Below are 18,793 nucleotides of genomic sequence, written 5' to 3' on the forward strand. Positions count from 1 at the left end.
GCTCCAGGTAGGAACCAGTAAACAGGAGTTGATACAGCCAAATGCCCTAAGTCTCAAAAAAAAAAAAGGACTTAATACTACTTCCTTTAAAAGTGACAATAAGGAATGAGGACAAAAACCCCATCTCTAAACAGGAAAGTATTGGGTGATTGGAAAACAAGAATCTTTGGTGTAAAAATGTTACTGGGAAAGGAGTACATTTGGGAAAGACCTAGGTTTCATTTAGGATTAGGAGAATGTAGCTGAAGAGATGAAGAATGTGAGTTTGCTAGGATATGAGAGAATTCCAGATAGTATATCAACAGGTGTAGAAGGAAAAAAAGGTCTGGGCATAAAAGAGGAGTAAAAGATTAGGCCAGGTAAAAAGACAGAGCAGTATTATGATGAGAACATGAGAGGTTGTATTAGTTCTCAACCACTAGTCTTTCCAACACCCCTGGGTTATGAATAGGACATGATCCTAACTAATGACATTAATAATGGTAGTTAAAGAGACTGAAGAAAGCGAGGCAACATTCAGGAAGTCTTAAAATGGGAAAAGGACTTTTGCACATACAATACTGGAAAGGCCCTGGGGCTAGTACACTCAAACCTTTTTAATATTAAGGCACAGAGATAAATTAATAGTTTTAAGGTAAGGGGTAAGGCTCATATTGGAGGAGGTTTCTTTTGGTACCACCCATCCCAAAACTTGCTCGAGTGGATCTAGGTGTCTGAAACTCAGCACCAACACCCCAAAGCTTGAGGGTTTCAATAAAATTATCAACCAGTGTACCTCAGTCCAATTGTTGGGAAGTTCTGTGCTAAGTCAGTCAAATTAGCAACCCCTAAGAATGCTGCGCATTTTTCTCTCCTCAGTAAGAATCACTCATGTGGATTATCCATACCATAGTCCCTTAAAAGACACTAAGTAGAAGGAATTTGTGATCATACGTTTTGGAAAATGGCTACATATTACACTTTTTACCACCTTTTGCAAAATCACAGTATTATAATATAAAAGCACAGTGGAGTCCACCGTCTAAAAAATGTTTATATCTATTCATTCTCATACTCATTTGACTGGGGAACCTCTTTTACTACAACTGTTGACATCCAAGGAGCACAGTTTTTTTTAAACGTTGCTTAACTGTTCTGACAAATTATTTCAGGAAAAAAATACATCCTTTATCTTATGCATACTGTGAATGTCACACTAAATTGAATTTTATTCTTTGCTTTTACTGCAAAGAATCTTAGAATCAATTTTTTTGCTCTCGTTTTACAAAATACATGACAGCATGTTTTTCTTCCATTATTTTTATACTAGTTGTACTATTTGTATTGTAAATGTGCTCCAAAATGACCTCAAATCCCTGTGGAAAGGGGTAAGAAAGTGAAAAGGAAAAATTAATAACTTCCATAGAGTGCCTACTGTAAACTAGACACTACTCTAGGCACTTTTATCCTTGATTCTCAAACACTGAGAGAAAGATATTATTAATTATGTTTTAAAGACGGTAAAGTGAAGTAGAGATGGCTTTAAAAAGTTATCTAAGATTGCAAAGCTAATCTGTGCCAGGTCAGGTTTTGATCCCAGGTTTGAATGACTATTGAGCTTCGTTACAAATAAGATCTAACCAAATTAAAGACTACCCTCTACTTTGGAAAAGACTAAACAGTACCTTCAGCACTAAACAGTACCTTCTTCTGTTTTTAATGGTACTTGTGGATTTTTAAAATTTTAACTTACTACATGAGCAAAAGAAGACCAACCACTTGGCACTAATTCTAAATATTATTTAGAAAAATAATAAACTTTAACAAAGTTAACATTTAATCATTTCCAAATGAGAGCTAGAAAATCATACCATAACTTGAAGTCCAAAAAAGCAGATATAAATAGAATATTTATATTTATGATAAAACTAATGAAAAAACATTTGGGCCACAAAGAACAAATTAGACCACATAAAATCCGAAGTGCTTTTTGGTGCCTCTAAAAACAAACCAGACAAAAACAGGTTTTTGGAAGGTTGTGGGAAAGGGAGAATTATAACTCAAAATCAGAGGACAGCAAATGAAATCTAAGTTAGAACAGTACTCACCTGCTCAAGTCACTTTTTCCATGGTGATGATAGTGGTCAGGGTGGCTGAGGTGGTAATGCTCCTGTCCACTCCACCTCTGGGGTGGCCTTTTCCAAAATCCTTCCTGAGGCTGCCGAACATTTCTGTCTGGTCGGTCAAAGCGGTTCATATTGTCACACTCCACTAGACAGATTCAAAAGCAAAAAGACTATAAACATGTGCACACTCCATAAAAGTTAACTACTTACAGCTTGGTAATTAAATGCTGCTGAAAATATAAAAATAATATTCTAAAAATACCAGTCATTTATGTGAATCACAATATCAAGATTTCTAAAAGCATAATCAGTTCTTCTGGTGAAAACTGAACTTAATATTATTCAAAATAAATCAAAATACTTTTATATCACAGTCACATAAACCATTAACTGCCACACTGTTTTAAAACAGGCAAATTATCCTTGAAATCAACATTATACATTTTAAACACTCATAATCAGTTTTAGGTAGTTTTGATCATATCACAAATTGGCTCTAATTTCAGAAAGAAAATGACAGGAAACAGCAGTTTTTTAAGAGAACTCATTCTACAAAAGGCTGCTACAATTAATTTTCACTGATTTCAAGAAGCACAAATTAACTTTTCATCATAAACAAACCACACTTTTAAAATTAAGCCCACATTTTCAGAAAGTAAGATGCTTCAATCTGCCTGCAGTAAGAGCTTGTTCAAAAAGTCTAAAATGCCACTGAAAACAAAGCCAGTACTTTGCAGTAACAAACAGTACACTCCCTTAAACCCAAATACCACAAAAACATGAAAAGAATTCTTCTGAAACATCCCAAGCTTCTTCACTTACCCAAATACTTTTTCCTCACATATCTGAGCACTCACTAAGAGAGTTACTTTGCACAAGGGAGACATTATGTTACCGCTGCCTACTCAGACATAGTTGCACACAAGGCACTGCTGAACAGGCCTTCCTTCCTGCTCAATTCCCAGCCCTCCCTGTGGGAAGCAAGCCCAGTTTGCCCTGTGACTCCATCTTCACTCAGTGCTTACATAGCTACTGACTTAAGACGGTTACTAAAAATACTGCTAAACACTAACCCAAGCCACAGAACAGGAAAGATTCTCTAGTCTGAGAATTACTACATGAGAAAGTTCAAGTCCTGCATGTTCAGAATTCCTTGTAACAAAGAGCTATACAATCAACATAATCCCCACTAAAACAAAACAAAACAAAACAAAAACTCGCTTATTTAAATTACTGTTTCACTGACCCAAAAACTTGAATTTGAAACATGATGAGTGTTTCATTACAGTATACTGGATGAAAACAAACTTTGGCATTCCAAAAAAGGATGATGCAGTTTAAAAAGTATAGCTGTTCCGTTCTCATATATACTGAATTCATTTTAATGTATTTTCTCTAAACGTATAACAATTCAAATAAATTTTCAAAAAGACAATGAAATTTTGTTTAAATTCATTAGTCACCTTGAGGAAGAAGAAATACACATTTAATAGTGTGAAAAATTGTTTTCATGTTTTAAAAGAAGACTTATGTTTGAACTTACATGTTTTTTTTTTTTAAGTTCACTTACAGAAAACTTGACAAAGGCATGGTGATCATTATGTCAAAAAAGGTCAGAAGTAGAAAACGAGATTGCAAAAGAAAATTTAAAATAATCATCTCAAGAAGGTTTTTCTTTTTGTTTGAGACAGGGTCTCAATCTGTCACCGAGGCTAGAGTCTAGTGGCATAATCATAGCGTACTGTAACCCCAAACTCCTGAGCTCAAGCAAACCTTCAACCTCAACCTCCAGAGCAACTAGGACTATAGGCACAAGCCACCATGCCAAGCCTATTTTTTAAATTTTTATTTTGTTGTTGTTGTTTTAATAGATAGGGTCTTGCTATGCTGCCCAGGCTGGCTGGTCTCAAACTCCTGGCCTCAAGGGATTCTTCTACCTCAGCGATCATATATAAATTCATATTTGTATTATATTCAGAGATTCAGTTAAGGCCCAGTTAAGTATTTCTATATGATATTAAAATGTTACTTTAGTTTGAGTAACTCTACAGAGCAAGAGATAATCTACATTTAACTATTCTGAATTCATATATTTCTTCAATTCAGGCAAGAAAAATTCTACTCCCTCCAAAGCAAGAAACGCCATTAAAAAAAAAAAAAAAAAAACACCACTTGATATGTTATTTGAATGGTATCAACACAGAAGTGTACATAGAAGAAGAAGCAAGCAAACTGGGAGAACAGGGCAGGAGATGTGTTAAATATTGTGAGCAATTACAATGTAGAAACTGATGTGGTATTTTCGTATTTGCTAATGTAGGTTGCACATATAGACTCCAAATTGAGGAATCTTTATTGAAACCTGAACTCAAACGTAAGCATAATGGCAAGTAAGCATTGGAAGCAAACATTCACCATAACCAAAAAAGACTAATGTTCAAACTGAGACAAAGTGGGCGTAAACTCTAGAGAAATGACTGCTCCAAGATTCTGCAGGAAGCGCCATGTTTAACTTCTCAAGGGATACGTCAATCACGCATTTATATATTGTAAAATGCTGCTAAGAAGATAATGTGGAATAAGACTGCTGAGGGTTCCTTAGAAAAGATTAACGGTTCCCTGACAAAACAAAAGAAATAATATAGAGAAGAAAAGAGAAAACAAACAAAATTACAAGACGGAGATAAATCCAGTTGTCAGAGACTTTTTTTTTTTTTTTTGGTGAGATGAAATCTAGCTCTGTTGCCCAGACTGAAGTGCAGCAGCATGATCTCGGCTCATTGCAGCCTCCACCTCCCTGGTTCAAGCTATTCTCCTGCCTCAGCCTCCTCAGTAACTGAGATTACAGGTGCGCATCACCACAGCTAATTATTTGTTTTTTAGTAGAGAAGGGGTTTCACCATGTTGGCCAGGTTGATCTTGAACTTCTGACCTCAAGTGATCCAAATGCCTTGGTCTCCCAAAGTGCTGGGATTACAGGAGTGAGTCACCATCCCTGACCAAGAGACTGATAAAATTTAAAACAGAACAAATACAACTAAAAAAGAAAATAAGTCCCTCTGAATGTGTGTTATACCATAGGGAATGATATGGTTTGTGGCAAACTAAAGAAAGAACTAGTAAACCTGAAGGCATCCCAATTCAAAAACCCAATGTGCTGATCACAACCAGATGCAGATGCAGGCGAGACTGGGCCTTAACTGAGTGGAGAACCCCTGCTAGAGAAAAACATAGGCCTTCTGAAGGAAGTCTTTAGCATGAGATAACAAACAAAGAAGAAAAACGTGTTATTAACAAAAGCATTCTGAAGAAGTCAAGCACCAAATTTTGTTTCACCCTTAAGGTCAAAAATAAATTTCTCTAGGTATTAAAGGACAACCTTACAAATGTTTAATTGATACAAGCACTAAAATATCAACCTATAACCACAACTGTTACCTTATGCTCAGGGTCACCAAAACACTCAGGTGTGGATTTCTCCGTTGGGGATCAGAATATGATACTACAAAGCCTGGCACTTTGGCAAGATGAGTACTTTGAACTGAGGAAAATTGGAAATGCCTCAGGGGCAAGATCCTTCTGATCTTCCTATCCTCACTTCTTCCTTCTTCAAAGTGAGTCACGGAAACCAGAATTCCTCTCCTAAGGCAGGTCATAGAAACTAAAAATCCTCTACCTCAAAGGAAGCCCTAAAACCCTGAAAGGTCACTCACTCTCTTTTCCTTTCTTCCTTTAAAGACTCTCATTTCAGAGGGGTTTTGCGCTATACCTAGGAAGCAGAAGTACTACAGAGAATCCAAGAAGAATCTAAACAGACAGTCCTTGTTGGGTCACCCTCCCCACCCTCAGTTTATCACTATTAGTTCATAACCCTTTTGTCCAATCATATTTCTATACAGCTGTCCATTCTTTATCAAGCTTAAGAATAAAATTAGAGTTTTCCCTAGGTCTTTAGGTCTTCACTTCCTAAGAATCTCATGTCACGTAAAATTTCGATTAAATAAATGTGTTATACTTTTTTGTTAACCTGTCTTTTGTTATAGGCATGTCAGCCATGACCCTTTTGATGGGTGAGAAAATGTATCATACTTTTCTGTCCTTACATCTCTGATATGGTTTGGCTTTGCGTGCCAGCCCAAATCTCACCTTGAATTGCAATAATCCCCATGTGTCAAGGGCAGGACCATGTGGAGATAACTGAATCACAGGGGTGATTTCCCCCATGATGTTCTCGTGATAGTGAATTCTCACGAGATCTGATCGTTTTATAAGGGGCTTTTCCCCCTTTGCTCAGCACTTCTCTCCTGCCATGTAAGGGATGTGTTTGCTTCCCTTTCCATCATGATTCTAAGTTTCCTGAGGCCTCCCCAGCCATGCAGGAGGTCAACTAAACCTCTTTCCTATATAAATTACCCAGTCTCGGGCAGTTGTTTATAGCAGCATGAGAACAGACTAATACAATCTCAAAAAAACTTTCCTCCGAGAACAGCCTCCAAATCCTAGCCCACAAATACCCAGAAAACATTTGACCAACATTCGCTCCTCCTTTGTGCTACTACATATGCCACTTAATAGGGAAAGATTAACTGTACAAATGCATTCACCAGAGAAATATTCTCATCATGGCTTCTTCCATGATATGACAAGTTGACAAGTGGCATTCATGAGGTCACATCAAATTTGTATCCTTAAAGATTTCAGTGAGGTGCCACTGTTCTGTGGGCAAAATCTCCACTGAGCTCCACTGATACTGGTAAAATTAGTGGCAGTGAACCCATTCATTATGGTTCAAAATGATCAAACTTTTTTTTTCTTGAGACAGTGTCTCGCTCTGTCACCCAGGCTGGAGTGCAATAGCATGAGCTCAGCTCAGCACAACCTCTGCCTCCCAGGTTCAAGCTATTCTCCTGCCTCAGCCTCCTGAGTAGCTGAGACTACAGGTACGTGCCACCATGCCTGGCTAATTTTTTGGATTTTTAGTAGAGATGGGGTTTCACCGTGTTAGTGAGGAGAGTCTCGATCTCCTCACCTCATGATCCGCCCACCTAAGCCTCCCATAGCCCTGGGATTACAAGAGTGAGCCACTGCAACTGGCCCCAATCTAAACCTTTACCAAACCTGCATAATATCATCAACAACCAGAAGCTATACAGAACTAAAACCTGTAGTAGAAAGCATATTATAAGACTCCCTAAACCTCTACCAGTCCCTGTAACATTCTCATACTACCGGCCAAAAACAATGAAATGGGTGTGTACTGTCATTCGGGACCTATGAGCCATAAAAAGAATAATTTCCCCCTTTCCTATGGTACTAAACCTAAATACTATTTTATCTTTGGTGCCTACAAAGGCTACATGTTTTAGATCCGTGTTTTTACATGCTTTCTTTAATGTTCCTTTACTCAAAATAGCCAATAGTTGTTTGCCTTCTCCTAGAAAAATCTAAAGTACTGCTTATGTGGGATGTTCCCAAAAGTTTCCTCCTACTTTTCACAAGTCCCCATTCAAGACCCCAAAGACTAAATTTCCCTATGATTCTACTTTTATCTAATACTTGGGTAACTTTCTGTTGTCTGCTAAAGATAAGGCAAGTTCTAAGTTCTAAGATGCTTTCTCTCTACTTCCATTCAGAAAGGGCATAAAGTTTCCAAGAGAAATTGTGATAATTCTGTCAAAGTAAAATGTATTATCTAGGATGTGATTTATTCCAAGAAGTAAATTCCTCACTCCTCACTAACAGCCCTAAAAATTCCCATTAAATTTCCCAGATCATCAAGTCTCATTATTTTTCCCCTATAACTTTCCAATGGTTGATGTTTTTCCTCTGCGTTCCACAATGTTTTTCTACTTGATCTTCCAAGTCAATCTTTCAGATTCGACAGCAGTGATGCTTTCTGTCATTTACTGAATAAACTATTCTGTTGGGAAATCTTGTCTTTTAACTCCAGAAAGAATTGTGCTGCAATTGAATCTAAGTGATTATTTCCTCGGACTACTCTAATCCTCAGGGTTCTGTCACTTTCCTTGTTCTTCCTGAGTGTTGGCTGGGGTTTTTTTTTTTTTCTTTTTCAGCACTAGAACTCAGCTGTTACTAGAGCATCCGAAGTAACAGCAGAACTATAAAAAGGTGAAACATTCTCTATCTCTGTGAGAGAGTAGATACTGTCTTCAACTCTTCATTCTCTCCTTACAGAATTATATATGCAATGTCCTCTATCATGTGCAGAGCCTTCATCATGAACAGTACACTTCCCAGTCCCAAAGGTGTTAGGTTTGGCCATGTTACCTGCTATGACCAACAGAATGTGCTTAGAAATAAGTGTCCTCTGTGAATGAAGGTAGCTGTCAGGTTAGCTGCAGGGGTGTGAATGTCTTTCTTTTCTTTTCCTTTTTAAGGAAGGAGGTAGTTTAATTTTATGTGCTCCTTTCTCCTGTTTTTTGGTGATCTAATTGCACTGGTTAACAGCAGCTAAGCAGATCTTTACAATATGTTCTCTAGCTAAGCCTAATTTTATTTAAACAATGTAGATGGACAAGGTTGACTGAAGTAAAACGGGAACATTAAACAAACATCAGAGCCCTCACTAATAACACTGTGACTTTGCTGTCAAGTGTACATTCCCCGCTTCGAAAAGGTTTGTGACCATTTTGAATGGCTTATCTGGAAACTTCTGTAAACCTTATGTTTTGATAAAATATTTTTTGTTACTCTAAAAAAAAATGTGCTGGTTCTTAGCCAAGACTTGAAGAGACATAAATATGCATGTTTCTGCTCACCTGTTGCATTTCTGCTGTCATGAGAACAACCTACCCCAAAGTATTTCTGATCTCAAAATGAAGAAACATGGAATAGACCTAAAGCCAGTCACATGGCCTGAGCTTCCCAGCTAATCCTTAGATCCATGAATGAGAAAAATAAATGCTTATTTTGAAAGCCACTGAGATTTTGAGAATGCTATATCACATTCTGGCAGGAAAACTAAAAGCCATACCAATATGACAAATATAAGCTGGTAGTAATGTAGCAAAGCAGGCTACTAACACCCCAGTGAAGCACTAAGACAAACACCTCCCCTCTCTGAAATATTCCTTGCATTTTTCTAGCACCATGGATAAAAGGACCCCACTCACCCTTTTTACTTTATCTCTAGCCCATGGAGGCTTGTGAGACCAGCCAAATTCTGACTGACAGGAAATTCTTTTATTTCTTAAGCTATCCCTCTTCCTAGAAGCATCCCTATTTCAACCTTTGCCCCCAGGGCTTTTTTATGCTGGTTTCTGGTTCTACAACAGTCCTTAAGACAGAAAATCCTACAAGTGCTATGTCATTGGAGGCAAGAGAACCTAAGGTCTGTCTCCCATATGGATTATCTAAAGTCTTACCCCAGCAGTTACTGGGATCTAGAGAGAAAGACAGACTAGAATTCCGAGTAAAATGTACAGAATGATTCATTCAGAAGGTTATCACTTTCCCAGAATCTTTATAAAATATCCGATTAAGATATTATAGTGTTTCACAAGTCAGATGGTATGTTTCTGAAATACATTTCTTCTTACAATCAAAATGAGATAAAGGGAGTAAAAACTGGGTATTTGTACACAGAAAAAAAGAAAACTCTTAATCTGCAACTGACTTTATGGTATACAATGTTATTGGATCATACAGAATTGTATCTAAGACTTACAAAATCAAGTTTTAAGTTAGTTTTCGAACGAACCTATTTTACATCACTTTAGACTGATTCTCAGTCTGAAAGTCTCCATTAAGATCAAGAAGTCTGCAAGTAACAAATATCAAATTGGCTACAGTCAATTATCTTAAGTATATACCTCTGAAGGTTCAATAATCTCAACTTACCATTTTCAAGAGGTGCATCCTCAGGTAGATCCACATCGAGCATAAGGTCATCATCCTCAAGGTCACATGATTCAAGATTATTCAAAATATCCTGTGAACAAAGCAGTAAAAAATATACTAGAACTTAGCTCTAAGAATATATATAACAATTATTTTTTAAAATATCACTATTATGATATCCTGAATTTACTCACTGTCTGCACTGTAAGAATAAAATAATTACATTTTTTAAAACAAAACTAGATTCAACTAGTTTAAGTAAGCTATTTATAACATCCTTCTCCTAGTCTTCCTCCTTCCTAGTATTCCTCTCCAACAGATTTTTATTTTCATATTTAAAAACTTTAAGCCCATGTTTTTAACACCTTCCCTGATAAGATACTGAAGAATAAAAAATAGTAAAGAATTGCCCAAAATTTATTCATAACTGGTATAAGAGGTAAGAGGCTGTGTTTTATTATTTCTAGAGATTGGACCACTTGCATAAATAATAAAACAAGTCTTTAACAATGTGGTTAGTCCATTTACTTTCTTGTGCCAAACCTACCTCCTACTACCATTAGCACCCTGTCACCTCCTTGGCTTGATTCAATTTATTCTTTTTCTGTGATAGAACTAGACTTTTCTAACAAGCATATGCAGTCCCTGCTGGGTTTTTATTTACAATCTTACTAGCTATTATCTCTTCTTAGAAAAGCAGCATTTTATTTTCAAAGACTGCTGTTCTGAAGCCTAAAGAACTGAATAAACAATAAGGTTAACGTAATAAACTCAGTTTGACCTACAGCCCACTGGTGAGTGCTTACAATCCAAGAATGGATCCGAATATCCTAAGACCTTTCATTAGTATATATAAGTAAAAAGATCAAAAGTCCAACAAACTTTTAGAAGACTAAGACATCATGGTAATGAAAAACTCTTATGGAAGGGAAATATCTATTTTATTCAGACAATATGAATAAAATTAAAACTGTTTCCTATGGCAGGTGTTCCATTCAAATATGTCCAATTTTTTATTGGGCCCTCCAAAGACTAAAAGTAACTAGAAAAATTATTTGAAAAACAAAATCTCTGGAAATTTTTTTTTTCATTTTAAAAACTCTATTGCAGAATATTTGACATGCAGTTAAACTGTACACATTTAAGGCAAACAGGAGAGAGTGCCAAGATGGCCAATTAAAAGTAGCGATGGTCTACAGCACTCAGAGAGAGGGCTGTAAGCAGCGAGTGAATTCAGCACCTTCAACTGAAATATCCAGGTTCTTGTATTGGAACTGACTAGACAAACAGCTTGACCCATAGAGAATGAAGAAAGGCAAGGTGGGACAACAGTCCACCAGGAGCAATGCAGGGCCAAAGGAACCCCCACCAGCAGCCAAGGGAAGTGATGAGTGATTGCGCAATCCAACCTGGGGAAACCACGGTTTTCCCACAGTCTTTGCAACCAGATCAGGAGATCCTCTCATAAGCCCTAGTCACCAAACAGAGAGCTGTGTGGCGTCCAGGTAGAGCAGCAACTTGGGCACACACAGACATACAGGAGTTTTGTATGTTCTAGCCCCAGGATTCCTGGCAAGGCAGATTTGTCCCTACATACCACTAGGAGCAAGGCTGAATCCAAGGATCCAAGCAGTGTTGTTCTTCAGGCCCCACTTCCATGGCACCTCACAAGTTAAGACCCACTGACTTGGAATTCCAGCCAGCCAGCAGTGACAGGCTGGAGTCTGCATGAGAAGGGCTGAGTTCCCAGGAGGAGAGGCAGCCACCATCTCTGCCATTTGGTCAACTCAGTAGATCAGTCTGCTGGCTTGGGACAGTCCAGACAGTCCGGACAAGGAAGGGTCCCCTACAACGCAGCACATCTGTACTACCAAAAGGCAGCCAGACTGCTCCTTTTTTTTTTTTCCAGATGGAGTCTTGCATTGTCACTCCGGCTGGAGTGCAGTGGCACCACCTCGGCTCACTGCAACCTCCCCTCCATCTCCCGAGTTCAAGCGATTCTCCTGCCTCAGCATCTCAAGTAGCTGGGACTATAGACTCATACCACCACGACCGGCTAATTTTTGTATTTTTAGTAGAAACGGGGTTTTACCATGTTGGCCAGGATGGTCTTGATCTCTTGACCTCATGATCCACCTGCCTCAGCCTCCCAAAGCACTGAGATTACAGGTGTGAGCCACCGCGCCTGGCCCAGACTGTTTGTTTAAGTAAATCCCTGATCCCATTTTTTCTGAAGGGATGAGACCACCCAATAGGTGTCTCCAGCACCTCCTACAGATGCAGCTGGGCTGCCAACAGGTCAGTAACCCCTGAGATGGGAGTTTCCAGAGGAAGAATCAGGCTGCTATCTTTACTGTTTAACAGGCTTCGCTGGTGATACGTCTAGGTGAGAAAAAAAAACTGAGGCAACTAGGGTCTAAAGAGGAACCCCAGCAAATCCAGCAGCTCTTTAGAAGAGTAACCTGACTGGTAAAAGAAAAACACAGAAAACCACAACAAGCAAAATCAACAAAGAAGATCCCACAAAAACTCCATTCAAAAGTCAGCAACCTCAAAGATCAAAGGTAGATAAGCCCACAAATATGAGAAAGAAACAACACAAAAACACTGAAAACTCAAAAAGCCAGAGTGCCTCCTCTCCTGCAAATGACTGTAACATCTCTCTAGCAAAGGTACAGAACTGGGCTGGGGATGAGAATGGCTTAACTACAGAGTAGGCTTCAGAAGGTGGGTAAATAACAAACTTCGCTGAGCTAAAGGAGCATGTTGTAGCCCAATGCAAAGAAGCTAAGAATGATCAAACAATACAGGAGCTGACAGTCAAAATAGTCAGTTGAGAGGGGAACTTAAATGACCTGATGAAACTGAAAGGCAACATGAGAACTTCCCAATATAATCGCAAGTATCAGCAGCAAAACAGACCAAGCAAAGGAAAGAATCTCAGAGCCTGAAGACTATCTTACAAAAACAAAATAACTGTAGAGAAAAAAGAATGAAAATAAATAAACAAAATCTCCAAGAACTATGGAATTATGTAGAAACCAAACCTATAACTGATTCGGATACCTGAAAGATAGGAAGAATGGAATCAACTTGGAAAACATACTTCAAGATATCATCCCGAAGAACTTCCCCCATGTAGCAAGACAGGCCAACATTCAAATTCAGAAACTGCAGATAACCCCAATAAGATATTCCATGAGAAGATCAACCCCAAGACATATAATCATCAGATTCTCAAAATTAAAATGAAAACAAAACAAAACAAAACAAAAAGTTAAGGGCAGCCAGAGAGAAAAGCCAGGTCACCTACGAAGGAAAGCCAATCAGACTAATAGCAGACTTCTCAGTGGAAACCCTACAAGTCATAAGAGACTGGGGCACAAAATTCAACATTCTTGAAGAATTTCCAATCCAGAATTTCATATCCAGTCAAACTAAGCTTCATAAGCAAAACAGAAATAAGATCCTTTTCAGGAAACAAATGCTGATGGAATACATCATCACCCATCGCCAGTCTACCTTGCAAGAGCTCCTGAAAGCACTAAATATGGAAAAGAAAAAACCATTACCAGCTACTACAAAAGCACACTGAAGTACACAGACCAGTGACACTATGAAGCAACTACATAAACAAGTCTGCAAAATAACCAGTTAGCATCATGATAACAGGATCAAATTTACACACAACAATACTAACCTTAAATGTAAATAGGCTAAATGCCCCAGTTAAAAGACACAGAATGGCAAGCTAAATAATTAGCCAAGACCCATCAATATGCTGTCTTCAAGAAATCGATCTCACATACAAAGACACACATAGGTTCAAAATAAAGGGAAGAATATTTACCAAGCAAGGTGATAAACTGAAGGACAATTATAATTTTCCAGTATGTGAGAATATAAGCACATATTTATGTTTTTTATATTCTTTTTACTTTTCTGTATTAAATTTTCCTTTATATAAAAAGAACATAGGGCTTTTATAATAAGTAAAATTTCATGTTGGGTTAAGTCCTGAAACCACTGGGGAATTTGAAACCACACAAACCCAGCCTGCCTGTGGGAACCTTCAACCCAGTCCATTCACCAACCACGACAAATATCAGTGCCACCCGCCCTTCCCTCCACGCAAACCATTCTGAACCAGTGTGGGTGACTGCCTTGTTCTCCCCAGAAAGTCTCACTTTGTGAGTTAAGTCTTTTTAAACATTTCTGGTATATGTGTGGTACCATCAGTCTTGGCAGCCAGCCAATTTGGGGGGGGGGGGGGCTAGGCATTGATTCAGAATATACATTCTCAATAATTTACAAACACAAATATCAATATATGCAAAGCACTCATCTGGGTACAGGATATGCCCAGGTAAACAAGACTAAAGAGTTTTAAAAAGCAACAAATTGAGAAACACATTAGAGAAGTATTATTCTGGCTGCAATGTAGGGAATAGATTTAAGGGAGACAGAAAAACCAGTTTTTTCGCTATTGCAGAATCCATGTGGCATATAACAGTGGCCTGATATTAATTAGTGTCAGTGAGAACAAAGAATAAGCAGTTTTGAAGCATAATGAGGAGTTCAGAATCTATAGGATGAAAGTTAACTGAGAAGTAAGCAAGAAGTCATGGATGACTTCTTAGTTCCTGGCTTGAAAAACAAATGTATGATGCGTATTAACTGAAATAAAGCATAAAAAAGGAAGGCCAACCTCAATAAAGCTGGAAGAGATTAAACACATGAATAAAACAAATGACTGAAGCAAAACAAAAAAGGAATGTCAACCTCAATAAAGCTGTAAAAGATTAAACAAACAAATAAATAAACAAATGAAGCAAAACCAAAAAGGAAGGCCAGATCTGGTAGAACATAAAAGAATACACATGGACACAGGGAGGGGAGCATTACACACTGGGGTCGGTGGAGGCGGGGGGCGGGGGGGGAGCGGTGTGCTAAGGGAGGGACAGAGCAGGGGGTAGGGAAGCTAGAATGGATAACAAGGGGAGAAATGCCAGTACAGGTGATGGGGCGATGCTTCCAGCTACAGAAAGCAAACTACCTTGCCAAGTATGTACCTATGCAACGATCCTGGATGATCAGCACATGTACCCCAGAACCTAAAGTACAATTAAAAAAAAAAGAAGAATACATAGTTTTAGCCACGTGTGGTGGCTCATGCCTGGAATACCAGCGCCTTGGGAGGCGGAGGTGCAAGGACAGGAGTTCAAGACCAGCTTAGCCAACATGGTAAAACCCCGTCTCTATTAAAAATACAAAAATTAGCCAGGAGTGGTGGCGCATGCCTGTAATCCCAGCTACTCGGTAGGTTGAGGCAGGAGAATCACTTGAACCCAGGAGGCGGAGGTTGCACTGAGCAGAGATTGCGCCATTGTACTCCAGCCTGGGTGACAAAGTAAGACTCTGTCCCCCGCCCCCCCCAAAAAAAAGAATACATAGTTTTGAAATCCAATTATTTTGATGTGCATACTGCATCTTTGAGAAGACAAATCCAAAGGACAATTGAATATAGGGGTCTAGAGTTAAGCAAAGAGATTTAAAGTGTGGGAGTCATTACCAACAGATGACAACTAAAAGATGTTGAACAGTAAGTTTGACCAAAAAAAATCATACAGCAGGATTACTGAATTCCAACATCTGCTTTAGGCAGTTCTTCCCTTGCCCATTTTTTGGGAAGGTCTATGTTTAACATCAGATTTTAAGAAGAGTTACATCACAGATAACCTTAGAATTGAAGTGGGGGTTCGGGTAACGGGAGAAAGAAAAATTAACTTATTCTAATTTTTCTTCACCAGCTTAGAAACTGCATTTTTATAGGAAGAGAGGAAACCATGTAGTGCAGAAATTGATTAATGTGGGGAAGAGTTTCTATTCCTTGTTTGTCGTGGCAGCCTCTTTCTCTAACCGGCAGTCCTGCACTTATTGGGAGCCAACATCCATATAGACATGTTTTTCTTAGTAGACCATTCAAATGCAATCATTTGTTCAGAGTATGACAATGAAAACCAAAATGTGTATATTCTCTGGCTTCCAGAGGCTTCCCATAAGACCCAATGGAATTAAAACTCTGAGCACATAAGAGCAGGTTTACCACAGAACCTCCTTGAACATTGAGAACACATTTCTATTCAAAGAGTGAACTGTGAGATGGTGTTTCAGTGCTTCCTTCACACATTTCTCCTTCACTAGAAATTTGAGTGTCAGAAACACTATAAATGTTTCTGATGAATGACACCATTATTAGTTTAATTACCATACTGTAAAATTAATTTTGGGGGGTATGGTTTATAAATTTTAAAGCACAAATAGATGTATAAACACCTACACAATTAGGATGCAGAACAGTTTCTTCACTCTTGAAGAAGTTCCTCATACTATCCAGATATAGTTACACTCTCCTCTCATCCATAACCTCTGTCAAACACTGATCTGTTCTCTATCACCATAGTTTTGCCTTTCAAGAAATATCATATAAACGGAATCATACAGCGTGCAACATTTTGAGAATGACTTCATTCACTCAGCTTAATGCCTTTATGATTCACGGGTTTCTTTTTATTGCTTAGCATTTCATTGCGTATGTACAGTTTGTGTATCAATTTACTAACTAAAGGATATTTTGATTCTTTCTAGTTTTTAGCTACTATACATGAAGTTATTATAAGCATGCATGTAAGTTGTTGTGTGAATATAAACTCTCATTTCTCTATGGTAAATACCCAGGAGTAAGACTGCTAGATGATACATTGAGTGTCTATTTGCTTCCTAAGAAACTGCTAGGTCATTGCCCAGAGTTGCTGTAACGTTTCACATACCAGCAATGAATGAGACTTCTAGTTGCTCCACATCCTCACCAGCCCTTACCACTGTCAGCAATCTTTTATTTTAGCTCTTCTAATATGTGCGCAGTAGTATCTCAGCATGGCCTGAATTTGCTAATGACACTGAACATACTTTCACATGTTTATGTGCCACTCATCCTTTTTGGTAAAGTGTCTATTCAGGTCTTTATACATTTTTTAATTTGGGTTGTCTACGTACTTATTGTTGACCTTTTTTTTTTTTCTTTTCAGAGCCAGCTGAGGTTTTATTTTGGACAAAAAAAATTGTTGATTTTTAAGAGTTCTTTATACATTCTAGATAAAAGTCTTTTCACAGATATGTGAGTCACAGATGTTTTCTCCCAGTTTGTAATTTAACTTTTTATTGTTTCTTGACAGTGTCTTTGGTAGAAGAAAAATTTTTAATTTAATGAAATCCAGTTAATTTTTTTTATGGATCATGCTTTTGGCATAATTTCTAATAACTTTCATCTAATCCCCAGGTCACAGTATTTTAAAAATAGGTTTTCTTACTGTTTTACACATTACAATTACATCAAAGGTTCATTTTAGAATAATCTTTGTATAAGATGTGAAATTATAGTGAAAGTTCATTTTTTGTTTTTTAATATATGAATGATCAAATAGTTCCAACAACATTTGTTGAAAGATTTCTCTACTGAATTTCTTTTACAGCTCTGTCAAAGATCAACAAGCCATCTTTATGTAGTTCAGTTTCTTTTCTGGAGTCTCTATTATGTTCCACTGATTGACCTGACTGTCACTTTGCCAATATTACAGTATCCTGATTACTGTAGCTTTAAAATGGGTTAGTACAATTCCTCCAGCTTTGTTCTGCTTTTCCAACAAAACAGATTGGTATCCCTGCTGGGATTCTGATAGGTATCACATCACTTTGGGGTAGAGTGATATCTTCACTACACGGAGTCTTCCAATCCATGAACACCACATGACTTTATGTATTTATATAGGTCTTATTTTACCTAGATCTTCTTTAATTTCTTTCATAATCTCCCTATACTCTTCAGTATAGACTTTGTTAGATTTATACCTAAGTGTTTTTGTAGATGTTATAAACAACATTGTTATATTAACTCAAGTTTATAACTAGTCATTGATTATATAAAGAAACAAGAATTGTGTGTGTTGACTTTGTATCTTGCAACATTGTTAAATTCACTTATTAGTTACAGGAATGCAGTGTTTTTTTTTTTTGTTTTTTTTTTTTTTTTTTAAGTCAAACTTTAATTGCCCTTTGAGGACAATGATCTAATCAAAACACAACACACATTCAGTAGCTAACTGGGCAAATATGCTCAACTGTGGTGGCCCACCAGTTTTGTCCTAAACAAGCACTAATTTCATTTAATGTGAAACAAAATCAAGCAGCTTGAACTCCACATCCAGTTTGTCCCAGTGGCATGTGCTTACTTCCTGGCCACTCCATTTTAAGTATTTGCATGACTAATCTTGTCCAATATTAAACCACATTTAAAATCAAGAAAACGGGAGCAATCAGTCAAAGGAATAGGAAGACAACCTAAACAACCTTGTTAGTAAGCTGAGGATACTCCCCAATCTGCTTCCCCATCAACAAAGGAAGTGGAGGGGTAAGTTTGTTTCTATGGGGTTGGCATGGTGAAATTACAGTTATTTGATACTGAGGATCAAGGGATGAAGCTCCTTGTGCATCCTGTGGGTTTCAGGGGAGTTTAATAAAATCAGAACAGAGATGGCTCCTTGTGTGCCCACAGGATGTGACCCTTTGGCATCTGGCTACACAGCAACCTGGGTAATGAATGTTAAATTTAAACCTAGTCTTATTCCCTCATGATCAGAACCAGAAAGTGAAGATGACAACTCTATTTTCAAAGATTATTGGTTTAGAAATGAATTCAAGGTATGTTCTCTCTCTAAATCTGTAACTCTTAAGTTATTTTCCATACGCTGAACAAAGACAAACTCTGTCTC

The 18,793-nt window shown here is 37.8% G+C and overlaps 1 protein-coding gene across 8 annotated transcripts in view; it reads right to left on the reverse strand.

Moving 5' to 3' along the window:
- The window catches only part of CCSER2 (coiled-coil serine rich protein 2), a 172,768-nt gene that overhangs the window by 84,545 nt on the left and 69,430 nt on the right, over window positions 1-18,793 (reverse strand). For 6 of the 8 annotated variants that reach the window (XM_003929945.4, XM_003929946.4, XM_074382194.1 and 3 more), the window contains 2 exons: window positions 9,966-10,056; window positions 2,088-2,250 (listed from right to left, as the gene is read on the reverse strand). In XM_003929945.4, the coding sequence (XP_003929994.2) occupies window positions 2,088-2,250; window positions 9,966-10,056 (254 nt within the window). Of the gene's footprint in view, window positions 1-2,087; window positions 2,251-2,927; window positions 3,421-9,965; window positions 10,057-18,793 lie in introns of those variants that run through there. The other 2 variants (XM_010340547.3, XM_010340549.3) reach the window with 2 other exon arrangements.

The sequence above is a fragment of the Saimiri boliviensis genome, chromosome 12 (genome assembly GCF_048565385.1).
Source record: "Saimiri boliviensis isolate mSaiBol1 chromosome 12, mSaiBol1.pri, whole genome shotgun sequence".
Taxonomy (NCBI): Eukaryota; Metazoa; Chordata; class Mammalia; order Primates; family Cebidae; genus Saimiri; species Saimiri boliviensis.